This window comes from Quercus suber, unplaced genomic scaffold, assembly GCF_002906115.3.
Source record: "Quercus suber isolate HL8 unplaced genomic scaffold, Cork oak 2.0 scaffold_1006, whole genome shotgun sequence".
In the NCBI taxonomy this organism is placed as follows: Eukaryota; Viridiplantae; Streptophyta; class Magnoliopsida; order Fagales; family Fagaceae; genus Quercus; species Quercus suber.
This window is the reverse complement of record NW_027070421.1, coordinates 36572-63036: the sequence shown is the minus strand read 5'-3', so window position 1 is coordinate 63036 and position 26465 is coordinate 36572. Positions and strand designations below refer to the sequence as shown.

The following is a 26465-nucleotide window of genomic DNA, read 5'->3' as shown; positions in this document are numbered from 1 at the left end:
AATTTTTTTTTTTTTTAAAAAAAGGATTTTTATACTAAAAGTTCATTTGGGAATAACTTATTTAGTTGAAACTGATTTTTATTTTTTATTTTTTTTATACTGAAAGTACTATAAATAGAGCTAAAGGGTAGTTAAAATAGTACATTGCAACCCATAAATAGTACTAAAAAGTGCAATGGGACCAATGAATAGTAATAAAAATAAGTTGAAAAGTAGTAAAAATAAGCTAAATTGTGAAGAAATTTGACTTTTTAAGCTAATACCAAACGCAACCTAAAATAAAGTAACAATCTAATATACTGAGATGTGAATGCTCTAAAAAATGTAAAAGTAACATAACTGAGAAAGAGAAACGAATAAGCCCTCCCCAGACTTATTTACCACGTATGTACAAAAATATAAATATTTTAATCATCAACTAAGCCAGACTACCATTTAACATGTTAATTCCTGAAGAATTGTATGGCAATGATGAGGAATTTGGAATTGTGGATAGCAGCATATATGAGAGAATTAAGTAAAGGGTCTAATTGTCACTTTACCTGTCTCTCCCTCTCTCATATGAAGATTTGAAGAACAACTAGCAAACCCACAACCCACAGCCACCTCCACTGCCCCCTGGCCCCCATTACCACAACTAAATCCACCAAATTTGCAACAAAACCATCTCAAAAACCAACCAAAATCACACATAAAAGCAACCAAAATTCAACAAACCCACAAATGGATTTGGGAAAGAAAGCTTGGTTACTTTGAGGGTAACCACCTTATAGCAAAGGAAAGACTTAAAGAAAGGAAAAGAGAGACTTAGAGAGAAATAGGAAGAGCAAGTGGTTAATTTTTGGATAATCCCCATTCAACATCTGAAATCTCCTCTTATACAATTGAATCCCATTTTCCTGCCTAAACTACCCAACCAATGCAACTAACTAACTAAGAACATCAATACTAACTGACTAACAGAATTCAGCTAACTAACTGAATACAACTTAGCACAACCACTACTCAATTAACAATGCTAATCATCCAATGCTTATCAAATGGCTATTAGCAATGCTTATCAAACGGATAGCTCCCTAACACCTCATGAGGCATGGTTTTGGTGTTTGGTGTGCCAAATGCCAAAAATTTGGCACACCTGATGCCAATGCTCTAATGGCATCTAAATAACATTCTAATTAATCTAATGTGTCAATGGTAATAATTAGTTTGTAATTATAGTATGAATCTCAAACTATAATCACTACAATCTGTCAATATGTTGTGACTAATACTAGTGACAATTAGTTTAATTTGCTCAAGCCGGTGAGCTATTATAAGACTAGCCTTTTAACAACCTATGTAATGACTACTATTAAAATCTCATGCGACTCATGTATAAACCCTAGTCATCCGCTTGGGGAGGTATACCAATGATGCTCAATTTCTTCATCTTAGTCAAATCCTACTCTTCCTCTCCCCACTCCCCCACCCCAAAAAAAAAAAAAAACCTGAGGAAACAATGAATTCAAAGTCCAATAAATCTACTATGTCTATGTTAGACATTTCAATTCATATGACTACATGATAAATATAGGTAGACTATTCATCTGACTTTGTCTCTATTGGACTTTATCTCATGTGTATAGTAAATGATTTGTCATAACCTCCTTCCAGGAGAAAGCAACTACAAATAAAAAAAAAATAAAAAAAAAGTACATGCATAATCTCATACTATAAAGTTCTTGTAATAATGCATATTGATGCAGCACATGGTAGAAAACAGGAAATAAAAGAGTAACAAAAGGAACAGAACAAACCCTAGGCCTCACCACCTAGAACTTGCCTGCCAACCCTACGCATCACCACCTGGGGGCATTTGGCATCACCATCAAGCAGAGAAACAAAGGAGGAGACATTTCTCAACCCATAATAATATTATTCTTATTCAAATTCATCTGTCTTTCACCATTACAGGAGTGCTAGTTAAATAATTTTAGGAATTATACTAATATGGAAAGCATCTAATCAAATCCCTAAAAGCCATCAACATTAATAACCAAATTCAAAAACAAAATTAATTGCAAATCCAACAAGTATACTATGTCTATGTTAGGCATTTAAATTCATATGACTGCATAATAAATATAGGTAGACTATTCATCTAACTTTACTTCTATTGGACTTTATCTCATGTGTATTGTGAATGATTTGTCATAATCTCCTTGCAGGTGAAAGCAACTACAAATAACAAAAAAAAAATGTACATGCATAATCTCAAACTATAAAGTTTTTGTAACAATGCATATCCAAAATATTCACAAGCTCAAGAACTTACCACTAATATTTTAAAAATGAATTAAAAAAAAAAGTCTCATCAATATAATAAGTGCATTGAATTAGAACAAATAGAGAATACTTGTTTTTTTTTTTTAATAAATTTTCCAATAGGTTGCAGGCTCTTAAAGAAGGCCACTCATTTGATGACTTAAGTTTCTGCAGGCTCTTTTAGAAGGCCATTCATTTGATGACTTTAGTTTCCTCTTCTTTGATGTATAAGATCCCTTATCCCTACAAGATGGAAAATACAAATAAGTGACAAAAGGTAATGTTACTATTAGCTGCAAATGAGATAAACTCTTCCTAATGCAATTATTGGGCTAGATCAAAGGGTAAAATAAAAAAATAAACCTCATTAGACATATGGCAGGCAAGAAACTTACACTAACACACTTTCAAGAAGGGGTATACAGTCATCCACAGAATACTTACGGACTGACAGAATGGAAACTATCAACCCGTGTTTGTGAACATCATCTTCTTCTTCTTCTTCTTCTTCTTCTTCTTCTTCTTCCTCTTCCTCTTCCTTGTCCACCTTAAGCACTACACAATATATATAATGAGCATAAAGAAATCTCCTACTCTTCTTCATCTTCTTTCTCCTCTCTGACTGCAAGATAAGGGAAAAATTCCCATCAGGCAGATTGAGAAGATCTGGACGTACAGAGTCAAATCGTTCTCGCCTCCCAAAAATACAATCAGTGTGCAGGCTTTCTTCATAATGTTTTTGACTGACTAAATCAAATGCATTAATACGGCAAATATATTGATCCTCCACCCGATTAGAAGCCCAATACAGGGTGCTACCAGCAGTAACAAAACTTCCAAGATCAAAGTACTCCATTTCAATTGATCTTACTGTTCTTGCAACCCTCAAATGAAAACCCATCTTACAATCAGCCAGAAGTTTTGTCCAACGACATGCTGCAACATCATAACCATAGATTTGAGCAATCTCCCAACCAGGTGACATTGTAGCAACGAGAATCTTTTGACTATCCTCATCCTCTAAAGGTGCAGTAAACACACGATCCGGCCTAATGCGAAGTCCAGGATTCGGCAAGGGTTCCCATTTTCTTTTTACTGGGTCAAAAACCTCTATCCAGGGAAAACGATTGCGCGTACTCTTTTTTAGGTCAAAACCACCTAAAACATAGAGTTTACCACCTAGAACGATGGTATGCGGGTTGAATCTCCCAGTTTTCAACCGAGGTGCACCACTTCATCCCTCCTCAGGGCGCGCAAGGTCCAAGGTCCACACCTCACGACATAACGAATCTTCCGAAGCGTCCGAGGAAAGATCGTTGGCAACGAAATAAAGTTTGCCATGTAACGCAGCAAAGTGATTGCATGTCTGTGCTTTTTGTATCGAAACGGGTATGAGATGCCCATCTTCCTTTTTCTTTCTCACTGTCGAAGAAGAAGAAGAAGAAGAAGAAGTACCAGCGTATGGAACCTTGATGACATAAAACTTAATGTCATCATCACAACCAAAATCGTCTTCTCCTTTGCCACAAAGACAAATTTCAAACGTGTTTTCCATCGATGAGAAGGAGGATGAAGTTGACAAATTTCGGGGAGATAGCAGAGGGATGAGATTAGAGATAACAGAGTTCTGGCGCGACTGAAGGAGACAGAGACGGAGATAAGCGGCTGAATCTATTTTATTTTTTTTTATAAAAAAAGAATAAACGGCAGAAATCAATTTAGGGGTTTAGGGGTTTAAAGAACCAGTATTTGCTGATTGGGCTTATATGTGACCGTTTTCCATTTGCTGGGCATCCCGGCCCGGTATAGATGTCGGCCCAGACCCAGGACCCGGACCCTAGCAACGGAGCAATAGCAATAGTGTGTTTTTTTTTAAGCCTTGGAATGGGCCCTTAAAGTGTAGTCCAGGAAGCATTAAAGTGGGCCTAGACCTAAGAGCAAGGAGCAAGGACTCAGGCTTAGCGTGTGAGGAACCAAAATAGTACTCTCGAAAGTGTAGAACGAAAGAAATTAGATTCTAAATGGGGTTTGTTTATTGTTGAATCTGTCTTGTATTTGTAGCTGAGATGGGCACCAATGTTATGGAAATTTTAATTTATAATTCCAATCCTAGGCTAGGACTTTGATATGGTTGCCAAGCTAATCTGAATAATCGGGTTAATGAATTTAATGGGTTTGCTTTGTTTTTACTGTTAATTTTTGTATAATTTGTCTTATATTTGTAGCTGAGAGGGGCATCTATGTTCAAATTTCAGTGCTTTGCTTAGGCCTTTGCTGAGCTCTGTCTGGTGGGGTTGCCTATAATTGTAGAAAAAGAAAAGCGTGTGTATGGGACCTATGGGCCATGGCAAACTTTGATACAGGCAGAGTTTCTTATTCTTCACTTTCTAAGGGTGTTGAAAATGATAATAATAAGGCCCGATTCCACTATGTTGATGACTACACTGACTCTCCATGGGGCTCAAACTCAAGTCCTCTCCACTGGGGGATCACACGTTTTATGATAATCATTTTGCTGTTGATGGAGAAGGATATGAGTCAGGCGATGACACTCGTAATTCGGTGCAACCTTATAATAATAATAATAATAGTATGCATCATCCTGAGGTTAACTTGAAGAATGTGCTCAATGGTATATTTGCCACGGTGACTGGCCGGAGCAAACTTCCGAGTTTCATTTCAAATCAGTAGTCGCTACTCCCTACTTCAAATGTTTGATTTCTTGGGTCCGCAAAGAATGGTGATACCTTCTTGAACTCCTCTGTTTACATACCTAGTGCCCCACCACTCCTTGAGCCCACTGGATCAAGTGGGGTTAATTATAGTATTTACAACGACGTATTGGAGGCTGAGCCTCCTAACTGGCTGCCGGATAGTTCTACTACAGTTTGCATGCAGTGCACTGCTCCTTTCACTGCACTTACTTGTGGCAGACATCATTGTCGGTTTTGTGGAGGAGTTTTCTGCAGAGCATGTACCAAGGGGAGGTGTTTGTTACCTGTTAAGTTCAGGGAGAGGGATCCCCAGGGGGTCTGTGATGCCTGCTATTATAGGCTTGATCCATTACAGGGTGTTCTTATTAACTCCATCAGCAATGCCGTGCAAGTAGCAAAGCATGATGTGATAGATTGGACTTGCACAAGAGGATGGTTGAATCTTCCACTTGGTTTGTCTATGAAACATGAGATATACAAACAAGGCCTCCAATACTTTGAGAAGCTATTGCCAGGTGTGATTTTCATTTGCATCTCAGCTTGTTTTTACATGTCAACTTGTTTTATCTTTGTAAAACTAACATCTCTTTCCTGCTTTGTAATGTCAAAGAGATAGGATTGTAAATTCTAATGGGTAGTTCTTGCTAGGTCATAGATTCTATTTTGGAGCTTTGTTTCTCTGTTTACTCTTTGCTTCTTTTCACCTACATGTCAACTAGACTATAATGGTATTTTAGAAATTCATATTTTGCATCAACATTCTAAATATGCAGTCCTTTGTAAAGCGGTTCTCCTTTTCTTTTTTTTTTTTCTCTTTTTTTTTCCTGACTTTATAGTTTTGATTGGAATTGACAGGTTGCTAGGTTGAATCCTGACAAGTCGATACCCTTAGCAATTTTGAAAGAAGCAAAAGTCCTGGCAATTTTGACTGTAGCTAAAGCTGGTGTTCTACTTGCTTACAAACTTGGCACAGGCTTGGTCATTTCTTGAAGGTCAGATGGATCATGGTCTGCCCCATCGGCCATATTCTCTTTTGGTTTAGGATGGGGTGCTCAAGTAACAACAAAATTGTCGTGTTACTTCTAGTGTTCATTTCTTTTTGTTATTATTACTACTATAATGTCTGTAAGTGTCAATCTTAGGTAGAAGGCTTAAAAAAAAAAAAAAAAAAAAAAAAATCTAGGATAAGCACGAGTTTGGCAATAATTCCTTTTAACTATTTGTGAAATTCTAATTGTTTATCAAGACTTCCTCAATTTACGTTTCAGCTAATAATTGTACTTATTATGTGTTCCCAGATTGGAGGAGAGCTCATGGACTTCATAATTGTGCTTCATGAATCAAAAGATGTGAAGACATTTTGTAGTCGCATGCATTTTTCTCTTGGTGCTGGTTGTAGTGCTGCAGCAAGACCTGTAGGGAGAGTGTTGGAAGCAGATTTTCGTGCTGGAGATAGAGGTTCTGGAATGTGCTATACATACAGTTGTAGCAAAGGTATTGTGTCATGATTAAAGTTTTGTGTGTGTCTGTAACTTTTGGTTACGTGAATAATTAGAATCATACATGTATTTAACGTGTTATTGTGTATGATGGCTTAACATGAAAATAAAAAATGAAGATCTATAGAGGTTACAGACTCCGAACCTTTTATTATAGTATCATTGGCTGTGATCTCAATGTTCCTAAAATCTTTTTTTTTTTTTTTTTTTGATAAAGGAAAAAATTTATTAGAAAAAAGCAAACCTAGCACACTGGTGGTGTACTAAGAGAGAAGTACAATCAATATAAAATACAATGATCAAACAAGTGTAAGAGAGAAAAACAAGGGGGAGAGAGAAAAGCAACACCGAATGTTCCTAAAATCTTGTTCAAATCTTTGGAATCTACTGACAGTTGACATCCAAATGGCTAAGGATTGTTCTTTGGGCTATTGAAAGCATGCCGTAGGCTTCTTTTGTTCAATCATTTTCTGCTATTTGTTGATTTTGCAATCTCTTGAAAAGGGAGAAAAATTGTGGGAACATTGGAATTCACTTCCTCATATGTTTCCTGTTTATGGCTTCATATCAATTAGTGACTTTACTAAACCTTAATCCAGTTGATTAAGGTTGGGCATTGGTTGCATGAATTGTTGGACTTAAAACTAAAGGAAATTTTTGTGAAAAATATCTTAAGTGGATGCTAGCACATTAGCCGATACTAATCTACCTGTATTCTAGTGATTTATGGTAGAATTACAACAATTAGATGTCCACATGTTTCTCTGCTGGCATTTGGTAGTGGGGTGGGTGGGGGAAGGCATGGTTCTGTTAGGACAATTTCTTTCAGGTGAGGGAGGCAAGATATATATCATATTTCTAATTTTCCTATCAAAAAAAAAAAAAAAAAAAAAAAACATCATATTTCTAATTTCAATAGATTGTGGATTATTTTTGGACAATTTCTTTCAGGTGAGGGAGGCAAGATATATATCAAATTTCTAATTTTCCTATCAAAAAAAAAAAAAAAAAAAAAAAACATCATATTTCTAATTTCAATAGATTGTGGATTATCTTGTATTCTCCTATGCGACCAAAACAGCATTACTTAATTTATTCTTGTTGTTTTGTGTTTGGTTTATATCTTTGATTCTTTTAAGATTAAATCTTCTTGATTGTTTTAATAGTAGTCAACATCTTAAAGTTTTGAACTAAATTGGAAGCGTAAGGATTTTTTAAAGATTGAGAGCCTAAAATAAATGCAAATAGTGAAGAGACTAGAGGAAGATACCAAAATCTTTAGTTTTAGAGATCAGCCTAAAATAAATAAATAAATAAATATTCATTTTGCAAGGTAGTGCTACTCAAGGATGTTGTTTTCTGTACTTTTCCGCATTCTAGTATGATTTGTGCATTTTAAAGTAGTTTTGCGGTAGCCTGAAAGTTGATAACTGCTGACACTTGCAAACTATGGCAGGTGCATTTGTGGGAGTGTCATTGGAAGGGAATGTTGCTGCAACAAGGATGGATACCAATTTACGTTTTTATGGTGATCCTTATCTCACCACATCAGATATTCTTCTTGGGATGGTGAGCAGACCAAAGGCTCCAGTCTATGGTGATAATTCCAATTGTTTGCAATTTGGCATCTTTTTGATGCATGTGAAGCATCCCCATGAGCATTGGTGTAGATCACTTTTCAGACATGTTTGGATTCTGCAAAAAAGTTATTTCGGATTGTTTTGTCTTCTATCTGTATAAAGGGATATACTTAATGCCACAGGCAACTTAGTCTATTATTTCTATCTTAATCCTATTCATCTGTGATTGTCAAACCGGTAAGTATAATATGATGTAAATATACTAAGATTCATTGGGACTTCTACACGTATATATGCAACAGAATGATAAGAATTAAATTTAGTTGGCATGAATCAAATATTTTAAGTTCAAATATTACTTAGTACTTATCAAATGGTTTGTCTAGTGTATTTGGATGAGTTCATTTTCATTGGTCTATTTTGTTTGAAAAATAATTTGTGTAAAAGTAGAGTTGTCTACTAATGACATAATAAGAGTGTGAAGATGCTTAGGGGTGTTTGGTTTGAGCATTGCTCAAAAGTCAAAACTCAGTTTTTCAAATTCAATGCCTGTCACTCAAATCTCTAACCCATATCTCATTTTTTATTTTCTATTTCTCTTGACTTACCTAACAATGTGTTTGGCTCAAATATTTGCTAAGAAGTCACCTTTAAGTTAAAAAAGGTGGAGCCCACACAAATAGTTTTTTTTTTTTGGTTAAATGAAGATTTTCTAATAGCTTAATATGCATTTCAAAAAATATTACATGTAAAAGTTTGATTCTACAATTTGTGCACGTTATTCACTTTTCACGTTACTTATATATATATATATATATATAAATTTTTCCCACTTTTTGTCTTGAAATCTCCAGCAATTTTGGCATAGTCAAAAGAAGAGTTTCTGACTTGGAGATGACAAAAAGCAAAAAGAACAAATAATGGAGCATGTAGGGGTAGGAGCATTATAACAACTATGGCTACTAGAATATTTGTACGTAGATTCTTTGAGCCACCATGTTGTCTTTTTGTTCACATGTCAGACATGTGCCTTCATGCATATTAAAAGGTTGTTCCACTGGGAACCTTTTATTTTGAGAATAGTCCTGTGCAGGAGCTTTTCCCTTATTTTTCCTCTCAGTCGAAGGAGCCATAATAATCTACTTACTAGTGATATAAGTATAAATATTATTATTATCCCACTTATTAGTGGTATTTATCCAAGCATCATTGCTTGATTCCTGCAAAGAATCACTAAGAATATTAGGGTGAGTGGCAATAGTTGATAATTTGGAACTCTTTTCACGTGACTTTATCATTGGAATTTGGAAGTGGTTTTATATTTGAATTGATGCGTATTCTCCAAAATTGGATATAAGGACCTGAGCCTTAAAGAAATTGAGGTGTTTGCACGATTTTTTATTTTGCTCATCAAGCCAGTTTTCGATTTGTTCCTGAAATTGGAGTCAATTTCTTGGAAGAACAATCAATCTAGACTCTGGTTAAAGGTAAGTGAAGAATTGAAAATCTTACATTTGAATTGGCTGTGGGTTACTCATAAAGTGTTTGATAGAATTCCTTAACCATATGCTCATTGGTTTTGACAGGTATTTGTTGAGTCTAGAGATGGCACAACAGATTTTGTGGGCTACTACCTGTATATTATAAGTTGCATTTCTTTCTAATACTTCAAAAAAGATGAGGTTTAAAGAACTTGTACATAAGGTAAAGATGAATGTAAATACCATGAACAGAACTATTTAGACGTTTCAATCTAGGTGAATAATAAGGTTAATGTTGTTATATTTTAAACAGTAAAATGTCTATTTCACTTTGTTGTGGATTAATGTCAAAATGCCCAAGAGCATGTGCTCTATAAGTTGTATCGGCATGTGTTATGGAAGGTCTCCAAAGACCCTCGCCAGATTGGTACCAGGTTACATGTTGCAGATCAGCTGGCATTTGGTTTTTCTTTACAAGCCTTAATATGAGCCAAACCGAGAGCAACTTCAGCCATCACATCTACAATTGAACTCTGCAGGGCAATTGGATCAAAGTGATAACTATAAACTTTGTACGTGACTTCAAGGATATGGCTTCCATTGACAGGTTTGGACCTGAAAATGCTAAGCAAGCAATAACCACTTGATTAATTTATACACCAATATAGCCTTCAGTATTTTCCACACTAGTAGAGAAATAAATAAGGAGAATACATGTGAAAGTTATGATAACTTATCAAGTCTCTTGATGTCATATCGGATACATATCAAATTGTTATCACGATCAAGTTACACAAATTTAGCAAAGTTCTAAGTCACATGAAAATGAAATCTAAAATGTGATAGAACTGTCGTTGCTAAGACTAAATAGCGGGCTGTATTATATATAGACAGCGTACCTAGCCCAATGGGGAAAAATGATTTGTAACAATAGGGAGTACACCTTAACACAGGAAATTATTCGACTGTTTCAATATCATACAGCTACAAAACTATGTTATTGAATTAATTTGCATAAACTGACATCTACAATTCTATTTTGAGACTCCTTCTGCAGGGTACAGAGGAACAATGGGAAAATTTAAGGGGCTTGTGTTGAGCATAATCTATCTATAATTAAAAACAATGGGAATATAAAATGATAATTACATTCCTACACCCACCTTCCCTCAGATTATATTTGGGAGAGGGTTAGGGGGATTTTCTAGAGCAAAAAGAGCATGGGGAGGGCATGCAGGTTGTGGGCTAAGGCTCATCAATATTCACTAGCAATTTCCTGAGATGTCTTCCCGGCATCTATTAATATCCATTAGTTATTTTCTGAGATTTTTTCTTGAAATTTGTGATGCTGCAGTGCGGACAAATGTACTCCAGCCCATCCGTTTTAGCGTAGTCCTGCCAATCATCATAAAGACATCAAGACATCAAATATACATTTTTGAATCTACTCATGCTGTCTGTATCTTCATGCAGATGGATCAAATAGGGAAAGCCAAATGGAAGGAAACCAAAAGCTAAGGTAAATTTGCACTTCATGGCACCATTAAATTAAAAGAAATCTTACTAAGGGTTCATGTAAATTACCACAGCATTCACCCAAATTTTGTATAAGAAATCAAATGAGGCAATCATACCTTAAAAGCACCAAGCCCCTGCCGCCTATCACAGCCAAAGTGAGCCCACTCGCCACATATTCCGCAATTCACCCAATCACCGGCTGCACTACTGTTATATCATGCAGACTCAAATTGTTTAGTAAGGCATTCAGTTTTGTGTGCATGCATACAGTAAACAGCAACACAGAGAGAGAGAGAGAGAGAGAGAGAGAGAGAGAGACCTGTGACACAACAAGCAGCATTCTCCATCTACATCATCATGAGCCAATTCATATTCTAGAAGATAAGTTTCGTAATGCCTTTTTAGTGTATTCCCCACACCCTAATTATCAGCAGAAATACAACTTGAGTCCTCCAAAAGTTTTCCAAAATCCTTGTAATTTACAACAGGCTAATGAAATTTGAAGTAGGAAACAATAACATCATATGAAACCGATCCCAAGAGAATATCGCAAATTTTTTTATTTTTTTTTAAACTGCCAGAGTTACTTTCAGCCTATCTAGCCCCCTCAAGTTAAGTCATAAAGCTCAACAGAAAATATTGAAAATAAATTTGTGTCAACAATATTTTGAAAAAAAATAGTAAAAAATCATTAGAAAACACCATCTCCCAGATACTTCAAATGTTCCCAATTAGATAAGCTTGCAATCACAAAAGGCATTTACTACGCAATGTGACATAATATTAATTTTGCAATTAAGGTCTAACCTTCAATTGCATATCATGCAACATAAAGCATCTCAAGAATAAAAGAGGAAAACAATGAAAGTTGAAAAACCATACAGTCATTCTATTGGTCAATGTGTGATTACGCATCTTTGAGAAAACTTGTCCTTTCCAATTGATGCCATTCCCAACATGAAAGCCTCCTCGTGAAACCACCTGAGGGACCAACTTTTTAAAAGCTAATTCTTGGCATATTTTCAATAACCTTTAATAAGGTAAAGAACTTACTTCTCTATACAAGTTGAAAAGGTCAAGACGCTTAGCATTGAGAACAGCATCAGGGAACTCAGCTAACCCACCTTGAGGAATGAGACGAGTATGTCCACGAAGGGTCAGAAACTGCATTACATCCCTCAAAAATTCCTCCTGCCAGGATAAGAAAGTTGACATATAAGTATTACAACTCCTTGCACATAAATTGCATCAAGTATATCGAGAGATCCAACATTTTGATTCAAGGTAGAACATTCATTTGCACAAATAGCTAATTCACTTACAAGATCTTACTGCCAAAATCTATTCAAACTAGTAGGTTTTGGCTCCAAAAAACATTGTGCAAAAATATAAAACCGAAGCTGATTGGAATTACACAAGGAACTGACAGTGAAACTATTGATTAAATCATCAGCTAAGAATCATATGGCTTTGTTTTTGCAATTATGAGCACAATCTGGCCATATAGCATGCGTGTTATATTTTTAATTACTGATACTATTATGGCAGTCCCAAGAACTCAGACATGTTTGCCAATTAGTTTTACAAGTCACAATAGAGATAACACACACTCTTTGTCTATGTCCAAACATAAATTCACAAGAATGCAACTTATATTAAAAGTTGAGATAGCCTGGAAAAAGGTAATGTGTTGCGATAGGTTGACGTTCAGCTAAAATTTAGTCATTTTATTACGAATGGAACCTTTACATACACAAGTTGGAGCATCCCCTACTAACTAAGCACTAGATTGAATCCAGGATGTAACAAATAGTGAGCAGTAAGCAACAGGCAACATTGGCATCCGGGTTAATACATTTGGCCAACCCTGATTAGCCTGTTGAGAATCCATAGTTGACCCCAACATTTTGAAACTAAAGTTTTGTTGTTATTGTTGTAAAGACTAAACCTATGCAGCACAGATACTTCTACAGATACTTCATAAGTTCTACAAGGAATCCTTACTGATATGGGGTATATAATATACCTCATAAATGTATAGAAAATTTTAAGGGAAAAATCAAATTTTAATAATATTTTTATAAGTAATATGACTATCACAAGTACTTAAAAACCTGATACTTCTTGAACGCTTGTACATAAGCATTGGATACACATTAAAGATCAGGAAATGACTTTTTATTCCAGGACAGGAATATATTGCTGAGTAAAAGAAGTTTTATGACACAATGTTTTGATCAATGAGTAAATTTTATATAAAACTTAAGAACATTTAATAACTTGACATGTGTGTGTGACTTTAAAAGAAAATGGTTCTCTAACCCAAGAAAATGAAATATTAAACCACTTCAATAGTGACATGGAAAGCAATGCCTAACCACACTCTTGGAACTGGAGACCAAATGACTAACCTCCAAGCATACTTGAATTGGAGATCTGCCACAGCCATGTTTTTTCAAGGGAAGAGGATTTAGAGAAATTATCTGCTGGGCCTGAAAAGAGCTTGATTTCCGGTGTGTGACAACAGTAGGGCCAGGCATACTATGCTTTGCCGGGGCAACTGGAAAGTTTTTTTTTCCTCGGTCTCCATCTAATCTCTCAGGCTCAGAAATTCCAGAAAAAGGAAGCATCTTCTGACGATGACTTTGTGGGATTGGCCTCATTGCAGCAATATTCATTTTTTGTCTACCATTACGTTTATCTCCATTTTTCCTTTCCAGGCTAGTAAAGGTGACAGGTTTTGTTTCTTGGCATGGTTTAGATCTCTTTTGACTAGGTGGAGGAGGCATCAACCAGCTGGGAGACACAGCAAAAATAGAATTCTTTGGATGGATTACTTTTCCCTGCTTCGTACAAAAGAAAAGAAGGCGTTCAGCATCATCATTTTGAAATGAAGCCACTGACAAGCCTTCAATGCTGGCAATGCCCAACATAACTAAGCTGCGGTAGGAAACATCTGGTGCCAGCTGCCTCAAAACCTGCAGAAAGCATTCCAAGAAAAATGTCATATCAGTAAAAAGAATTAACTCACATCATGGCATGTGCTTAAATCAAGTATATCGAATGTAAAACTCCTTAGTTATCAAGTCCACATCCTTTTTCATTTAACCACAGATTATATAATCAAATTCTTACATTTTGGGGCTTATGTAGATATTAGCAAGAGATAAATGCTTGATTAAGCCACAAATGCAGAAAATATAAGGCAAACAAATACTATTTTCTCAAACATCATGAAGGGAACACTTTCATTTAACTATCACATGCACCACTTTAGGCTTATCTTCTTTTTTTATTTTTCTGGAATGATAGTGAGCCAGCATGAAGATTGATTTGAACCCAGTACCTTTTACTATGTAATAAGGCTAGAGCAGCCTAGGTGGCATCTTCACTGTGCCACTTAAACAAACCCATAAAAATAGCTATGAAACCAAAAAACACTCAAGATTTTGCAATCTACATTAATAAAATAAAAATCAATAGACACCAATATCTTGGCTAACAATTAACGAGAATATATTTTACCATGGCCAGGAGCATACCCTCACTAAGGAAACTAACTATGCTAATGTATTATAATCATCCGATGTATGTATTCTTTTTTATTGAATGAAATCTTTTACTTATCAAAAAGGAAAAAACAAAGAAATTAACTATGTTAAAATCAACATGAAATAACTATGTTAAAATCAAAAGCTTAGCAGAAACGTAACCTGTGAAGCCCATGTGGGAACCTTCATGCAGACTTCAAAAACACTTGCTCCACAGGCTATTGAGGTGGACTTTCGTGGCTCAGACAGAGGAAGTTTAGTTTCCTCAGAGCTGGGCAGTGCATGGACTAGCTGACTTTTCTCAATGAGCTCATTCTTTATATGATTCTCCAAAATCTGAGAAGATCCAATAATAATAATAATAAAAAAAGTTACATAATAAATTCATGTGTACTTGTGAACTTGAAGAGCCCACAAATGGAAACATATAAACACGACCCAACTTTTGTCAAAAGAAATTCTCCTTGCCTGATCATTAAAACAAGTTTGTGCACTACCAGACACTAAAAGTGATATGTGGGCAGAACTGCAGGTTGATAAATCACACCGCATAGTCACAACACCACGAGAAAATGTCCCTGCTTGTAAAGGAGGAGGTGGAGCACTGCAAATAATAATCCATCAGTATCTGAAAATGCTCAATAAAATTTGATGCAAGTAAGAAACTAATTAATTAACTAATAAGATATAACATAAAAAGTGAAAAACCAATTTCATAGCACTGAATAAAATGCAGTATGTGGGTTGAGATTGTTAGTCACTAAAAACATCTCTCTCAACCAAACAGATGTATGTTATAATACTGTAGAACAAGGGGTTCAAGCTGCGTAACCGGTCTACTTTATTTAATACCTTGCCCGATTATGAAGTTTACTCCCACGGATCTGAAAAATAAGGGGCAAAAGGTGAGATTTGAAAGGAAACAAGAAAAGGAAAATTTAAGAGAAAATAAAGACATATGCATCTAGCAACGTTAAAGAAGGTACAGTTGGAAAAAAGAAATGCTATAATACATATATATATATATATATTTATTTATTTTATAAATAGAAATGGTATAATAATATATAATCCTAGAAATACATATGATGATAGGCTACTTGGCAAATGCAAACTGAACAATGGCATTGACATCAAACCAACATATACTATAATATTAAAGACACATATATAAGAATCAAATTGTATATTGGTAATGACTTGTTATAACTGTACTAATTTAACTTTGTATGGTATTTGGAGATTACCAACTACATATGATAGGAGCACCTGATGAATTAAACATGAAATTTTGGTAAAACTACACTATTGGTCCCTCAAGTTTTCCTAATAAGCACTAATAGTCCCTAAAGTTTAAAAAATGAGCACGATTGGTCCTTCTATTAACCGCAGATAGTTTAAGCGCCTACGTGGCTAACGGAGGAATGATGTGGCATCAAATTTAATATTAAAAAAAAAAACCCAAATTTAACTCAAAAAAAAACCAACCCATTTCAAATTGACCTGTTAACAAATGAGTATTCCCAAATCAAACTAAAAAATGCCAGCCCTAAAATCAAGATATTAAGGGAATGATGCACAACTTTTAAGATTTTTTTTATCCGGGGTCTTCTACATTTGGTCCCATTTTCGTTCCCCATTCAAACCATTCGATCCACGATTAGGAAATTATTTCAGCCAATTCAAACAAAGCAATGATTAGGGTTAGCAATTTTAACAAAACCACATTTGAAAATTTCAGTCCACCCATATAAACAAGAGAATTTCAACAAAAAAGCAAGGAGCGTTAGCAATTTTGAGTTTGATCTGGAAAATTTGTTTGCTAATGGATTAGTTTGAAATGGGTTGGCTTCTAATGGATTGATGGGTTTTTTTGAGTCAGATTTGAATTTGAATTTTTTTTATATTAAATTTGATGCCACATCAGTCAAAATTTGCCATATCATTCATCTGTTAGCCAAATAGGCACTTAAATTAACTGCGGTTAATAGAATGACCAATTGCGCTCATTTTTTAAACTTGAGGGACCAATAGTGCTTATTAGGCAAACTTGAGGGATCAATAGTGTAGTTTCGCGTAAAATTTTTGGGGATGATTAATTTTGCCCAGCTCGTGAGACCTGGATGACATTCAATATCATGTACCCATGTTCCTATACGTATATCGGTTAATGGTATGCAATTTCCTATTTGATAATTTAGATCAAGTATCTCGTATATATAAGCAGGGGGACGTGGCCAAGAAGCAGCCAGCTAACTGCCCCTTCCGCTCGGCCTTTCTTCGCTGTATGAATAAGGTCTTAGTCTGTATGGGCATTTTGGGCGGGTCACAATAAGTCGCTGGTCGAAGGTTTAGACCAATCACAATTCATCACCATCTTGCCCGCTTCCAATTGATGACTGGCTATTAAAAGGCAAGAATCTTTTGGTGTCAAGATCATTTTACTTCTATAGGTCTTCTGTGTTCTTCTTTCTTGCAATCTGGTTGGGTTTCTGTTGGTTTTTTTTTTTTTTGGGGGGGAGGGGGGGGTGTGGGGGTGTCTGGGGAGTGAGGGTCTAACCAGCCTAATGCAAAGCCATAATAACATGAAGTCTGAAAAAGTGAAGATGCAAGATATAGGACTTTGGAAAAAAATAAAATATTGGTGCGGGATACTTACTTCTATGCTTAAGAGAGCATTAAGTCCATCCTCCAAAGATCCTAATAAGCATGCATCCTGGAGGAAAACCATTTGTAAACACATACCCAAGGATATATTCAGAATGCATTTGAGCCAAGTGACAAGTAAAACATGTAAGTGGAAACTATGAAACCACGCTTACCAGTGTGCATGGAACTCCACAAACAAGAAACCGCATGGTCACATCATCATCATATATCTTGATAGCAGAAAGAGTCCCAGAAGAGCTTTCTTCCTCCTGCACATCTACCTCCGCTGGAGCAACATCAATCATGGGAGGGTCCCCAAGCAAGCAAGGTCCTGGCTTACCATTAGTCTTCTGGCTATTAGAAGGTAACACATTGCTGTTTCGTACACAATACAGCCTAAAAGATGCAAGAGCAAGCTGGAATGCATCCCATGTATGACTGCATGAACTGCAATGCAAAATAGAGCCTAAGATTACACAGGTCATATTGGCATACCAGGAAAAATTTTAGACATTTTCCAGGAGATGGATAAACCTAATTATGGATTCACTGGTCAAGATCAACTAAATTCAGTCCATAGACCAAAACACACAAACAATTGAAAAATCCTTTGAATCCAAGTACTATCCTTACCTCATTGCTGATTTACTCATTCATTATACTTATATCGCACTAAGGATACATAAGCCATATTGTGTTTATCTTCAATGAAAACATAGAATCGTAGATGATTATACCTTTGTACCACTGACAAAAGTGAGTGGCGAAAATGGCATGCTGCATAACATGAAAATGCATTTTTCCAGTATATGATGTAAGGAACTCCCTGCAAAAGAAAAACACTGAAATTTAAAAAAAAAAAAACCTTAATTGAAATGGCATTAAAAGTGCGTATGGTAGAGGTTCCAACTTTCAAATCCCAACAGACCATCTCTCTTTCCCCCAAGTTGACAATATCAGTAGTAGTAGTAGTACGACAATTGAATTGCCTACAAACCTTAGAATGAAGTGCCTCTGCTAATTTTTGACCATTGGGTATTTCTAAATAAACCTGCACAATCATTTGAGAGGGGGTACTATAAATAATTGTGTCAAATAAACACAAAAAAATTGCATCACACACACAAAGAAATTATTAGACTTAATTGGTTAGGGAAAAAAAACTACAATCAATCTTGTGGTAGCAAATAAGATGATTGGATACAAAAATGCGACTTAGAATTTATGGATCTTAATTTGAACCATCACAAGAGGGATGGCAAACCACAAGGATTTTCCTTGCCCTGAAAAGGTGACGAAACAGGAATAGGTCTTGCTCTCCCCATCCAGCCTCACCCTGAATGTGTATATATATGTTTTTATTTAATATATATTTAAATTATTTACATATATATAATCTAATACTTTTATGCCTATCCTATTTATAATTTTTTTTTTACATATTCTATTATCATCCCCAAAAACACTTGTAATCTCTCTCTCTCTCTCTCTCTCTCTCTCTCTCTCTCCTGTCTCTACTTTTTTTTGTTTCATCTCCACATCATTAATGTTGAAACTACTTCATTAGGGATGGCAAAATACCTATAACCAGCCCCAGCCCTGACCCCTCCCACACTGGTTTTCCTTGCCGCAAAGAGGGCACCCCTGATCTGACCCAACTCTGCCCGTTTGCCATGCCTTCATATTCTATCTCATTGACTCCCTCACAAACTAATTATAGCAAGTGGTATCAGAAACTTGTCAAATTCATAAACTAACAATCAATTTCTAATCTGATCTACATGGCCCCAATACAATGTCTTGATAAGCTACACGAGTTCAAACATAATCCACCGAACTCAAGTTGAAGTTTAAAAGTATAGTAGATTAGGTTAGAGCTGATGAATACAATCCATAAAACTAATGATAAAGAAGTTGAAGTTAGAAAGTATAGCAGATTAGATTAGAACTGACAAATACAATCATAGAATGAATGATAAAGAAGTAGAAACTCACAATGGTGGGCAATGTGGAACCAAATAGTCTGCACAAGGCTTCTGGGGTGGACAAATCAACGTCTCCCCATACAAGAGACCCAATTTCTTCACTAAATGCACCTGGTTGCTGCTCACCTTGCAGATAAACAAAATTGGGCTCCGTTGATTCAACAACTCTCCTGAACTCATCAGTACTAGGATTGCTCAGAACTTGAACCTGCATTGCATTCATTCTTCAGTTGCAAACATTATATTATATTATTTACTATGTAACTAAGCCTTAGTTCAACAATTTTGGCATATGAATCCTCAACAAACTAGTCAAAAACACACACACACACACACACAATGCTTCTTTAAAAAAAAAATAAAGAATACCCATTATCAGAAACAGGAAATTTAGAAGAATGGATGAAATTACATACCTGGAGACGACCAGAATAAGCAAGGTCCGGAAAAGGGTATCTGGGTTTATTATCTGAAACTGAAACCACTTGTTTCAGCTTTTGCTTCTTATCAGAAACAGAGACTTTTCCACACACAACTGCTAGCAAACTACACTGATTTTTTGAAAGCCCTTGCCCTTGTGCCGCATGAAACATCATGTATGTGCATACCCAATTGCCCAAACCACAACAAAAATTCAAAAAAAAAAATGCCCAACCCACCACCTTGTTTCTCACAATTTAATCATTACATCCAAAAAAATAAACAAAAAATCATTGAATCAGAACTTTCAAAGAATTGAGATTAGAGAGAGAGAGAGAGAGAGATCAGAGACCTAACACAAAAATCGAATGAAGAAAAAAAGTAAAGTATAAAGTAAAGGAACCCTAAGGTTAGGACTAATAATAATAATAATAATGATAAGAAGAATAATAAAGAAATCTCAACGAAACCGCAAAGGGTATGTCTCTCTCTCTCTCTCTCTCTAATAAAAATCCAATTCGCTCTCTCACTCACTGCTTTTAAAAAAAATTGAAAAATCATGTACATAAAAAAACTAAGTCGCGCAATTAATTAAAGAAAAAAAAAGTGTCAGTTTTTAACTACAGTTACAATGAGGACATATTATTATAGTAATTATTATTAGCGTATGTATTGGGAATGAGAGTTGTTTGAATTATTTGATCCATCTTTTTTGACGAACTAGTAAAGTGATAACCCAACCAAAAAATAAACAGATAGAATCTGACTTATAAATTAAGGAAATAATGAATGAATATAGTAAAAAAGGAACAAATCCCATTTCTTGTTTGATTCCACAAACTCTAAAAACATCCAAATCCCAACACATGCGGATGTTATTACAATAACAACAACAACAACAACAACATCAAATGAAATGAGTACTGTTGCCTTTGTTTTTTTTCTTTTTTTTGTTGTTGGGTTTGGGTGTGAGTGAGTGAATGATGTGGATTTGGGACAAAATCCCATGACTCGATTTTCTCTGGTTGTTATCCAAAACATTGCTTTCTCGTTCGATCTATCTTGTTATTTTCGACTCGGCTGTTGTTGGTGTCTGGTGATCACCGATGATGAGCATTGATAGATAGAGGTTGTGTTTTTTTAACCCAGTTACTGTGTGGGCCCCGCTTACCTGAACTGGGTAATTAAGGAAATCAGACCAACCACTTTGAGCGCGTGTTAACTAGAGTGAACTAAAAATAAATAAATATTCCTTCTCTTAAACGGCATTTTGAGCAAGAAATGGAAAGTTATGCACTTTTGTTTATGGTTAATTTGTAAGGTTTCATCACATAATTCTTTTGCTAACTTAATTTTTGGAGTGCCTTTGGCTAATCTTACTTATTAGACCAACCAAATTAATAAGCTTGTTCCCCTTTGCAGGTCCATAAACCGACGAGTCATTGCTCCTTGGGAAGTTCAAACCATGTTCCGGTTGAAGTTCTTGCAATGGTTCTATATCTCATAATTCTACCTAGTTCTTACAATGTTACTCCTTACTTTGGATATGTAATTGTGTTTGGTTCCATGGATAGAGGGTGGAGGTTCTGTTGATAAATTTTGGGTGAGTTGGAAAATGGTTTATGGAAAATAAAAGCGTAAACTAATTTTCTTAATAAGTGCATTTCTTTTATAATCAACGAGAAAGCAATTTTCGGTTGGCCAACATTTTCTGTCAAACCAAACACAACGGTAAAGCAATATTGTGAAAATCACTCGATTGTTTAAAGTGAAGGGGTAGAAATTATATACAATCATTTTCAAAATATAGAGACTAGAATTTAGATCTAATATGGTCCATATAATCAACAACACTTCCTTTTAAGATAATAAGAAGTGTATGTGCCAAATCCCAAATGATAGGGAGGGATAGAATTTAGAAATCTATCACCTTATGGTAAATTCTCCTATTAATAGGTTACAAAATAATGATGATAATAATAATAATAATAATAATCTCATCTAAATTAGCTTTTAGAGGGGACCAAGTTCAGCGTTTCACATTAGATAGTGATTTGTTGAGGCCATAATAGAACAAACGGTAGAAAGACTAATTTCAAGATCGACTAAACTTTTTATTTTTTAGATCGATCAAAACTCTTCGTATGGAGAAGGTCAGTTTGAATATTCTTCCAAGTCGAGAGATAATAAATTCATGTTTACCAACAAAAAAAAAAAAAAAAAAAAAAAAAAAAAAAGAGATAATAAATTCAAGATTTGTAGCTCAAGTAGTTTGGTCTCTCTTAGGCTGACCTATCATAACATAGTTCCTATATAAGCCTCTTAATGGGTAAGGATGTTGTTCAATGACAACCAAGCTCTCAACATTCCTCTTGATGAAATGAGCAAATCCATGAGCCAAGTTGTATTGACCCTATGGAGATAGAAAGAAACACCATTAAAACCTTTAAAGCACACACAATGGCGTGAGAGTCATCTAGATCTTGTAAAAGACACATTGGGTATGTACTATACAAGTCATTAAACTAGTACTAGTACTCTTTTGAAACGTATTGGAAAAAATATTGAACCATACTGGTTGTGTTGAGGTCTTTTTAAGTGTTTTGACTAGTACAATATTAAGAAATAGTAATAAGAACAAATATAGACTTAAAAGAACATATACTATAAAATAAATATATTATTTAAGCTAATATATTGGGTTAATGTACTTGTGCTAATATTTGGGTTATATAAATATAATATATATATATTATATATAAACAATGGTAACATCAAGACGATACACCGGTATAGAAATATTTCATTCCTCTAATAAACTCAAAATGGCCTTCGGTACAGTATCAATTGATCATGGTGATCTTCTATATGTAGAAACTTGAATTGCTTTATTTGCATGTATAAATGGTGCAAGAATAAGGCTAATCTTAGATTATTCACAAAAGTGGTGCTATTTTTGTGTTATACTCTATTGGTGTCTCACTATACTCATTGGCATTCTATTTTTTGGGTATTATAGAAGACATTAGGGCCATATTAACCTATTCCTTTTGCTAGCCAAAATGAAAAAGACCCCTTGAATTTAGTTCAATTGCAAACACCCCCCCCCCCCACAACATACTCTTAATTAAGTGTCATTATTCCTTTTTTAACCTATGTATAAAAACTTTCTCAAAAAAAAAAAAACCTATGTATAAAAAAAAGTAAAAAAATAAAATCATTTTTAAACTATTTGAAAAATTCAAAATTGATCCCTTTTAAATTTATGTTGCTTATAATTGACAAAAAAAAAAATGATCATGCGCACTACACTTGACTCATTTTATAATAAAATATTTATTTTCAAATTTAATTATATAATTTTTTTAAAAATAAATAATTTAATTTAATTTATAAAGAAAAAAAGGGTCTAGAAATGTAAAAAAATCCATCTTCTCCACTTCCTCTCTTTATCTACAATGTGCACCTCCTCTCATTACTACTTTGTCACATAATAAATTACTCCCCAAATCAATTGTACATGTCCAAGACCTCATACAGGGATAAGATCTTCTCATTGAATCCTCAAATATTTATTTAGATGTCAGATATGTAGCATTTAAAAATCAAATAAATGTCACGTATTTCACAACAGGCTAAAAATAAGAGGGAATTTGAGGATTCAATAAGAGGGGATCCTTTCCCTACAAAAATTGGCTTCACCCACAACCCATATACCCATGCCATCACCAACCAGCCAAAACCCAACCAAACAACCACACTTCCAAACTCACGCTCTGCAAATCAAAAACCAAATCATATTTGTCATTAACATAAACTGATCGGGTAGTAATGAGACTCTTGACCACCACAATTGGCCTTTCGGTGGTTCATGGCTTGCCATTCATGTGGTGGCCAAATTAGAGAACAAAGGAGGCATTTGCTTGAGGTTGGGTTAGGGCTCACAAACTTCAACATAAGTTAAAATTTATTACCAAAAAAAAAAAAAAAAGGTTTTGAATGGGTTGTATTCATTTGGTTGGATGGAAATTGTGAGAAATTGAAAGACAATTTTATTTTGTATGGCTTTGAACTGTGTTTGGGTGGTTGGTGAGAAAGTTTGAAAGAAAAACTTGTTTAATTTGTTCTAACTATTTGGTGTTGTAGTTTGTTATGAAATTTTTATTGTTCAAGTTTTTTCATACATTTCCTTAGTTTTTCCTTTAAACAAACACCTTTCTCTCTCTCTCTCTCTCTCTCTCTCAAATTTTAATTTTTATATTAAATTTTAAAAGGATTGTTTTATTGATATTTATTAATAAAATAAATTGGGGATATTTTTGGAAGAATATACACTTGCTCATTCATAGTCTTTACTGTGTTTCCTTGAAGCCATTCCTCTTTTACTTTGCTTTGAATAAATCGACATTATCTCTAGATAAACAAAAAGATGTTTTCTGTTTTATTTATTTTTTGAATAAACTGACATTAGCTGCAAAGAGAAAGGAGTATTGTTAAATATTGTCTCAAATTCCTAATTAGTTTTGGTTTAAGTTTCTTTGGCACAGAAGGAAAGGTTTTTCTGTGGTGTGGAAGACAAGGATTCTCTTTGACATAGAAGGAAAAGTATTCCTTATTAAAGAAGTAATGAGTATTCGATATCCATCAAGAAATAGAATTGAAGTCTTATAAATATGCATTGTTACAAAGGGTTTGGTGGATTTTGCCCAATGTTCCTCCCACATGGAGAGAGTGGAAAAACTCCTAAAAGAACATGACTGGATTTCTTTGAAGAGTAGTTGTTAGATTATTTGGGGTTGAAAGATTACTTGTAGTTTTGTGTTGAGAGTTTGTTTGTTTGTGATTGTGAGAAAGTTATTGGGTGTTTTGAGGCCTTGGGTTTGTGAGTTCATGTTGGTGAGGTTTGTGAGTGTTGATTAATGTCTTTGTAATCCATATCGTTGATAGTGGATTTTTGGTTGGCATTGCTTGTGGATGTAGGCATGAAGTTGGCCAAACCACATTAAATATTGTTGTCTCTTGTGAATATTTTATTTTCTCATTCATGTGAATGCACTTTTGCTAGTCCGAAATCACAATATAATTGATGCAGTTGTTGCACAATTATATTGTGTTTCCTTGAAGCTATTCCTCTTTTATTTTGCTTTGAATAAATTGACATTATCTCTAGATAAACAAAAAAATATGTTATCTCTTTTATTTTTTATTTTTTGAATAAACTGATGTTAGCTATGGAGAGAAATGTGTGTGTGTGTATATATATGTATATTTTTTTTTTTGGTTATCACTAGCATATAAGAGCATAGAGCATTCACATTGGTTTATCCAAAATTTTCTCTTAATTGTAGAATAAGAAATTACTTTTTGTATTTTAGCTAATCACTTTTCAAATTAATAGGTGATTATTTTTTCTGTAATATATATCTCATTTAAATATTGTTTCTCCTTTCTTTCTTCTACAACCTAGTATTTTCCATTTGGCAAAAACTACAATGCAAGTCCCTAAAGTTTACCTACTGAGTGCAATTGGTCTCTAAAGTTTTAAGTGAGTGCTATTGGTCCTTAAAGTTTTAAAAATAAACATTATCAATCCCTTTGTTTGAAAGTTCAAATAGCGTTGAAAACACTATGAACGTTTAGACCCCCAAACAACAAATTACCAATTCAAGCTTTATATCAAACAATAAATGTGCGGAAGATGAAAACAAACTTATACCAGAATCGATAAACAATCTAAACCATAAATAATCACAATCACAGCAATAATTAAATGGTAAAGATAAAGAGAAGAGAGATGCAAACACAAGGAAAACACACGATGTGTTATCGAAGAGGAAACCGAAGTCCTCGGTGTAAAACCTATCCACCGCCCTCCAAGTGGTAAATAATCCACTAGAAAATGTAGTTGGGATACATGAACAGCAATAGGCCCTCCAAGCCTAATCTACTCAGGTACCTAAGCCCCTCTAAGCTTCCTGCTCCAACGAGGTTGTGCCGAACCTTTTTCTTTTCTAGCTTACCAGATTCTACTATAAACCATAACATCAACTAATAGTCATTGGTCCCTTCCAAACTGCTTCCCTTAGCACCAAAAGAACCTTCTTACAGACGTGGGTATGGTGAGAAAATAATTTGGTCAAGAATCTCTCAAGGATGTATCAATGGTGAGGAAAAGAGTAGAGGAATTTGAAGAGTCTCTTGGGTGAAGATTGTGGATGAGGCAATCTTGTTTTCTCTAGGGTTTCTCCCTTAAAATTCTCTCTGGAAACTCTCTACATTTCGTGAGAATGAGGGGTATTTATACTAGGGTGAGAGTGGAATGTGAAATGTCAGTTTTTGCCAAATAGGGCAAGTTGGTGACCTGGCCTCGCGACTTGGTTGAGTCACGAGTTCAAGCCGCGAGCTAACGGCCTGGTCAGCCTGGGACTTTTGTCCTTAGTGCGACAGCTAGCGCGTCTCTTCAGCTTTTGGCATGCTTGGCACGTGTGCAACTTCTAGCGACTTGCAAGCCGCAAGCCACCTGCGAGATCCAATCGCGAGTCCCTATTTCTTTGCACAATCTTGAGTATTTCTTCACACTCTCTCACTCACTACCCTTACAAGATTCCCACCTAAATACAGGGTTACTAAATGCTAAAATACAAGCAAATTTGGCACGGAATAAAGCCAACAAGATGGTTGATTAAATTCAACCTTACATTGTTAACTTCCGTTAATTTTTTTGCCTATGTGTTTAACAGAATAATGATGTGTCTTTTTAT

The 26465-nt window shown here is 35.0% G+C and overlaps 3 protein-coding genes and 1 pseudogene across 3 annotated transcripts; 2 read left to right on the top strand and 2 right to left on the bottom strand.

Annotated features, from left to right (window-relative positions):
- Positions 1 to 2275: 2275 nt before the first annotated feature.
- LOC136065533 (uncharacterized) lies at positions 2276 to 3531 on the bottom strand. Its single transcript, XM_065768851.1, has 2 exons — positions 2703 to 3531; positions 2276 to 2550 (listed from the first exon to the last, which is right to left on the bottom strand). Exons 1-2 carry the CDS (start codon positions 3290 to 3292, stop codon positions 2442 to 2444), a joined length of 699 nt encoding a protein of 232 aa, XP_065624923.1. The 5' UTR covers positions 3293 to 3531; the 3' UTR covers positions 2276 to 2441.
- A 946-nt stretch (positions 3532 to 4477) lies between these two features.
- LOC112020134 (uncharacterized) lies at positions 4478 to 8458 on the top strand (annotated as a pseudogene).
- On the top strand, positions 6141 to 10228 carry LOC136065532 (protein YSC84-like). Its single transcript, XM_065768847.1, has 5 exons — positions 6141 to 6146; positions 6320 to 6515; positions 7977 to 8089; positions 9984 to 10037; positions 10121 to 10228. Exons 1-5 carry the CDS (start codon positions 6141 to 6143, stop codon positions 10226 to 10228), a joined length of 477 nt encoding a protein of 158 aa, XP_065624919.1.
- Positions 10229 to 10439: 211 nt separating this feature from the next.
- Positions 10440 to 20826, bottom strand: LOC112020103 (AT-rich interactive domain-containing protein 4). The gene is made up of 15 exons (XM_024052669.2): positions 19701 to 20826; positions 19295 to 19492; positions 18297 to 18350; positions 18037 to 18125; positions 17473 to 17746; positions 17310 to 17366; positions 15503 to 15534; positions 15119 to 15254; positions 14813 to 14986; positions 13511 to 14077; positions 12153 to 12290; positions 11982 to 12080; positions 11419 to 11519; positions 11216 to 11306; positions 10440 to 10976 (listed from the first exon to the last, which is right to left on the bottom strand). The coding sequence occupies exons 1-15, from the start codon at positions 19878 to 19880 to the stop codon at positions 10881 to 10883; spliced, it is 2286 nt and encodes a 761-aa protein (XP_023908437.2). The 5' UTR covers positions 19881 to 20826; the 3' UTR covers positions 10440 to 10880.
- Positions 20827 to 26465: the final 5639 nt, after the last annotated feature.

Coding starts and splice junctions, on each gene's coding strand:
- LOC136065533 (XM_065768851.1), bottom strand. CDS start 3,292: ATGTCACCTGGTTGGGAGATTGCTCAAATCTATGGTTATGATGTTGCA. Junction 2,551..2,702: donor CTTCTTGAAAGTGTGTTAGT/GTAAGTTTCTTG, acceptor TCCATCTTGTAG/GGATAAGGGATCTTATACAT.
- LOC136065532 (XM_065768847.1), top strand. Junction 8,090..9,983: donor CAGATATTCTTCTTGGGATG/GTGAGCAGACCA, acceptor GTGTTATGGAAG/GTCTCCAAAGACCCTCGCCA. Junction 10,038..10,120: donor TACATGTTGCAGATCAGCTG/GCATTTGGTTTT, acceptor TGAACTCTGCAG/GGCAATTGGATCAAAGTGAT.
- LOC112020103 (XM_024052669.2), bottom strand. CDS start 19,880: ATGATGTTTCATGCGGCACAAGGGCAAGGGCTTTCAAAAAATCAGTGT. Junction 15,255..15,502: donor AAACTTCATAATCGGGCAAG/GTATTAAATAAA, acceptor TATTATTTGCAG/TGCTCCACCTCCTCCTTTAC. Junction 14,987..15,118: donor AAACTTGTTTTAATGATCAG/GCAAGGAGAATT, acceptor GGATCTTCTCAG/ATTTTGGAGAATCATATAAA.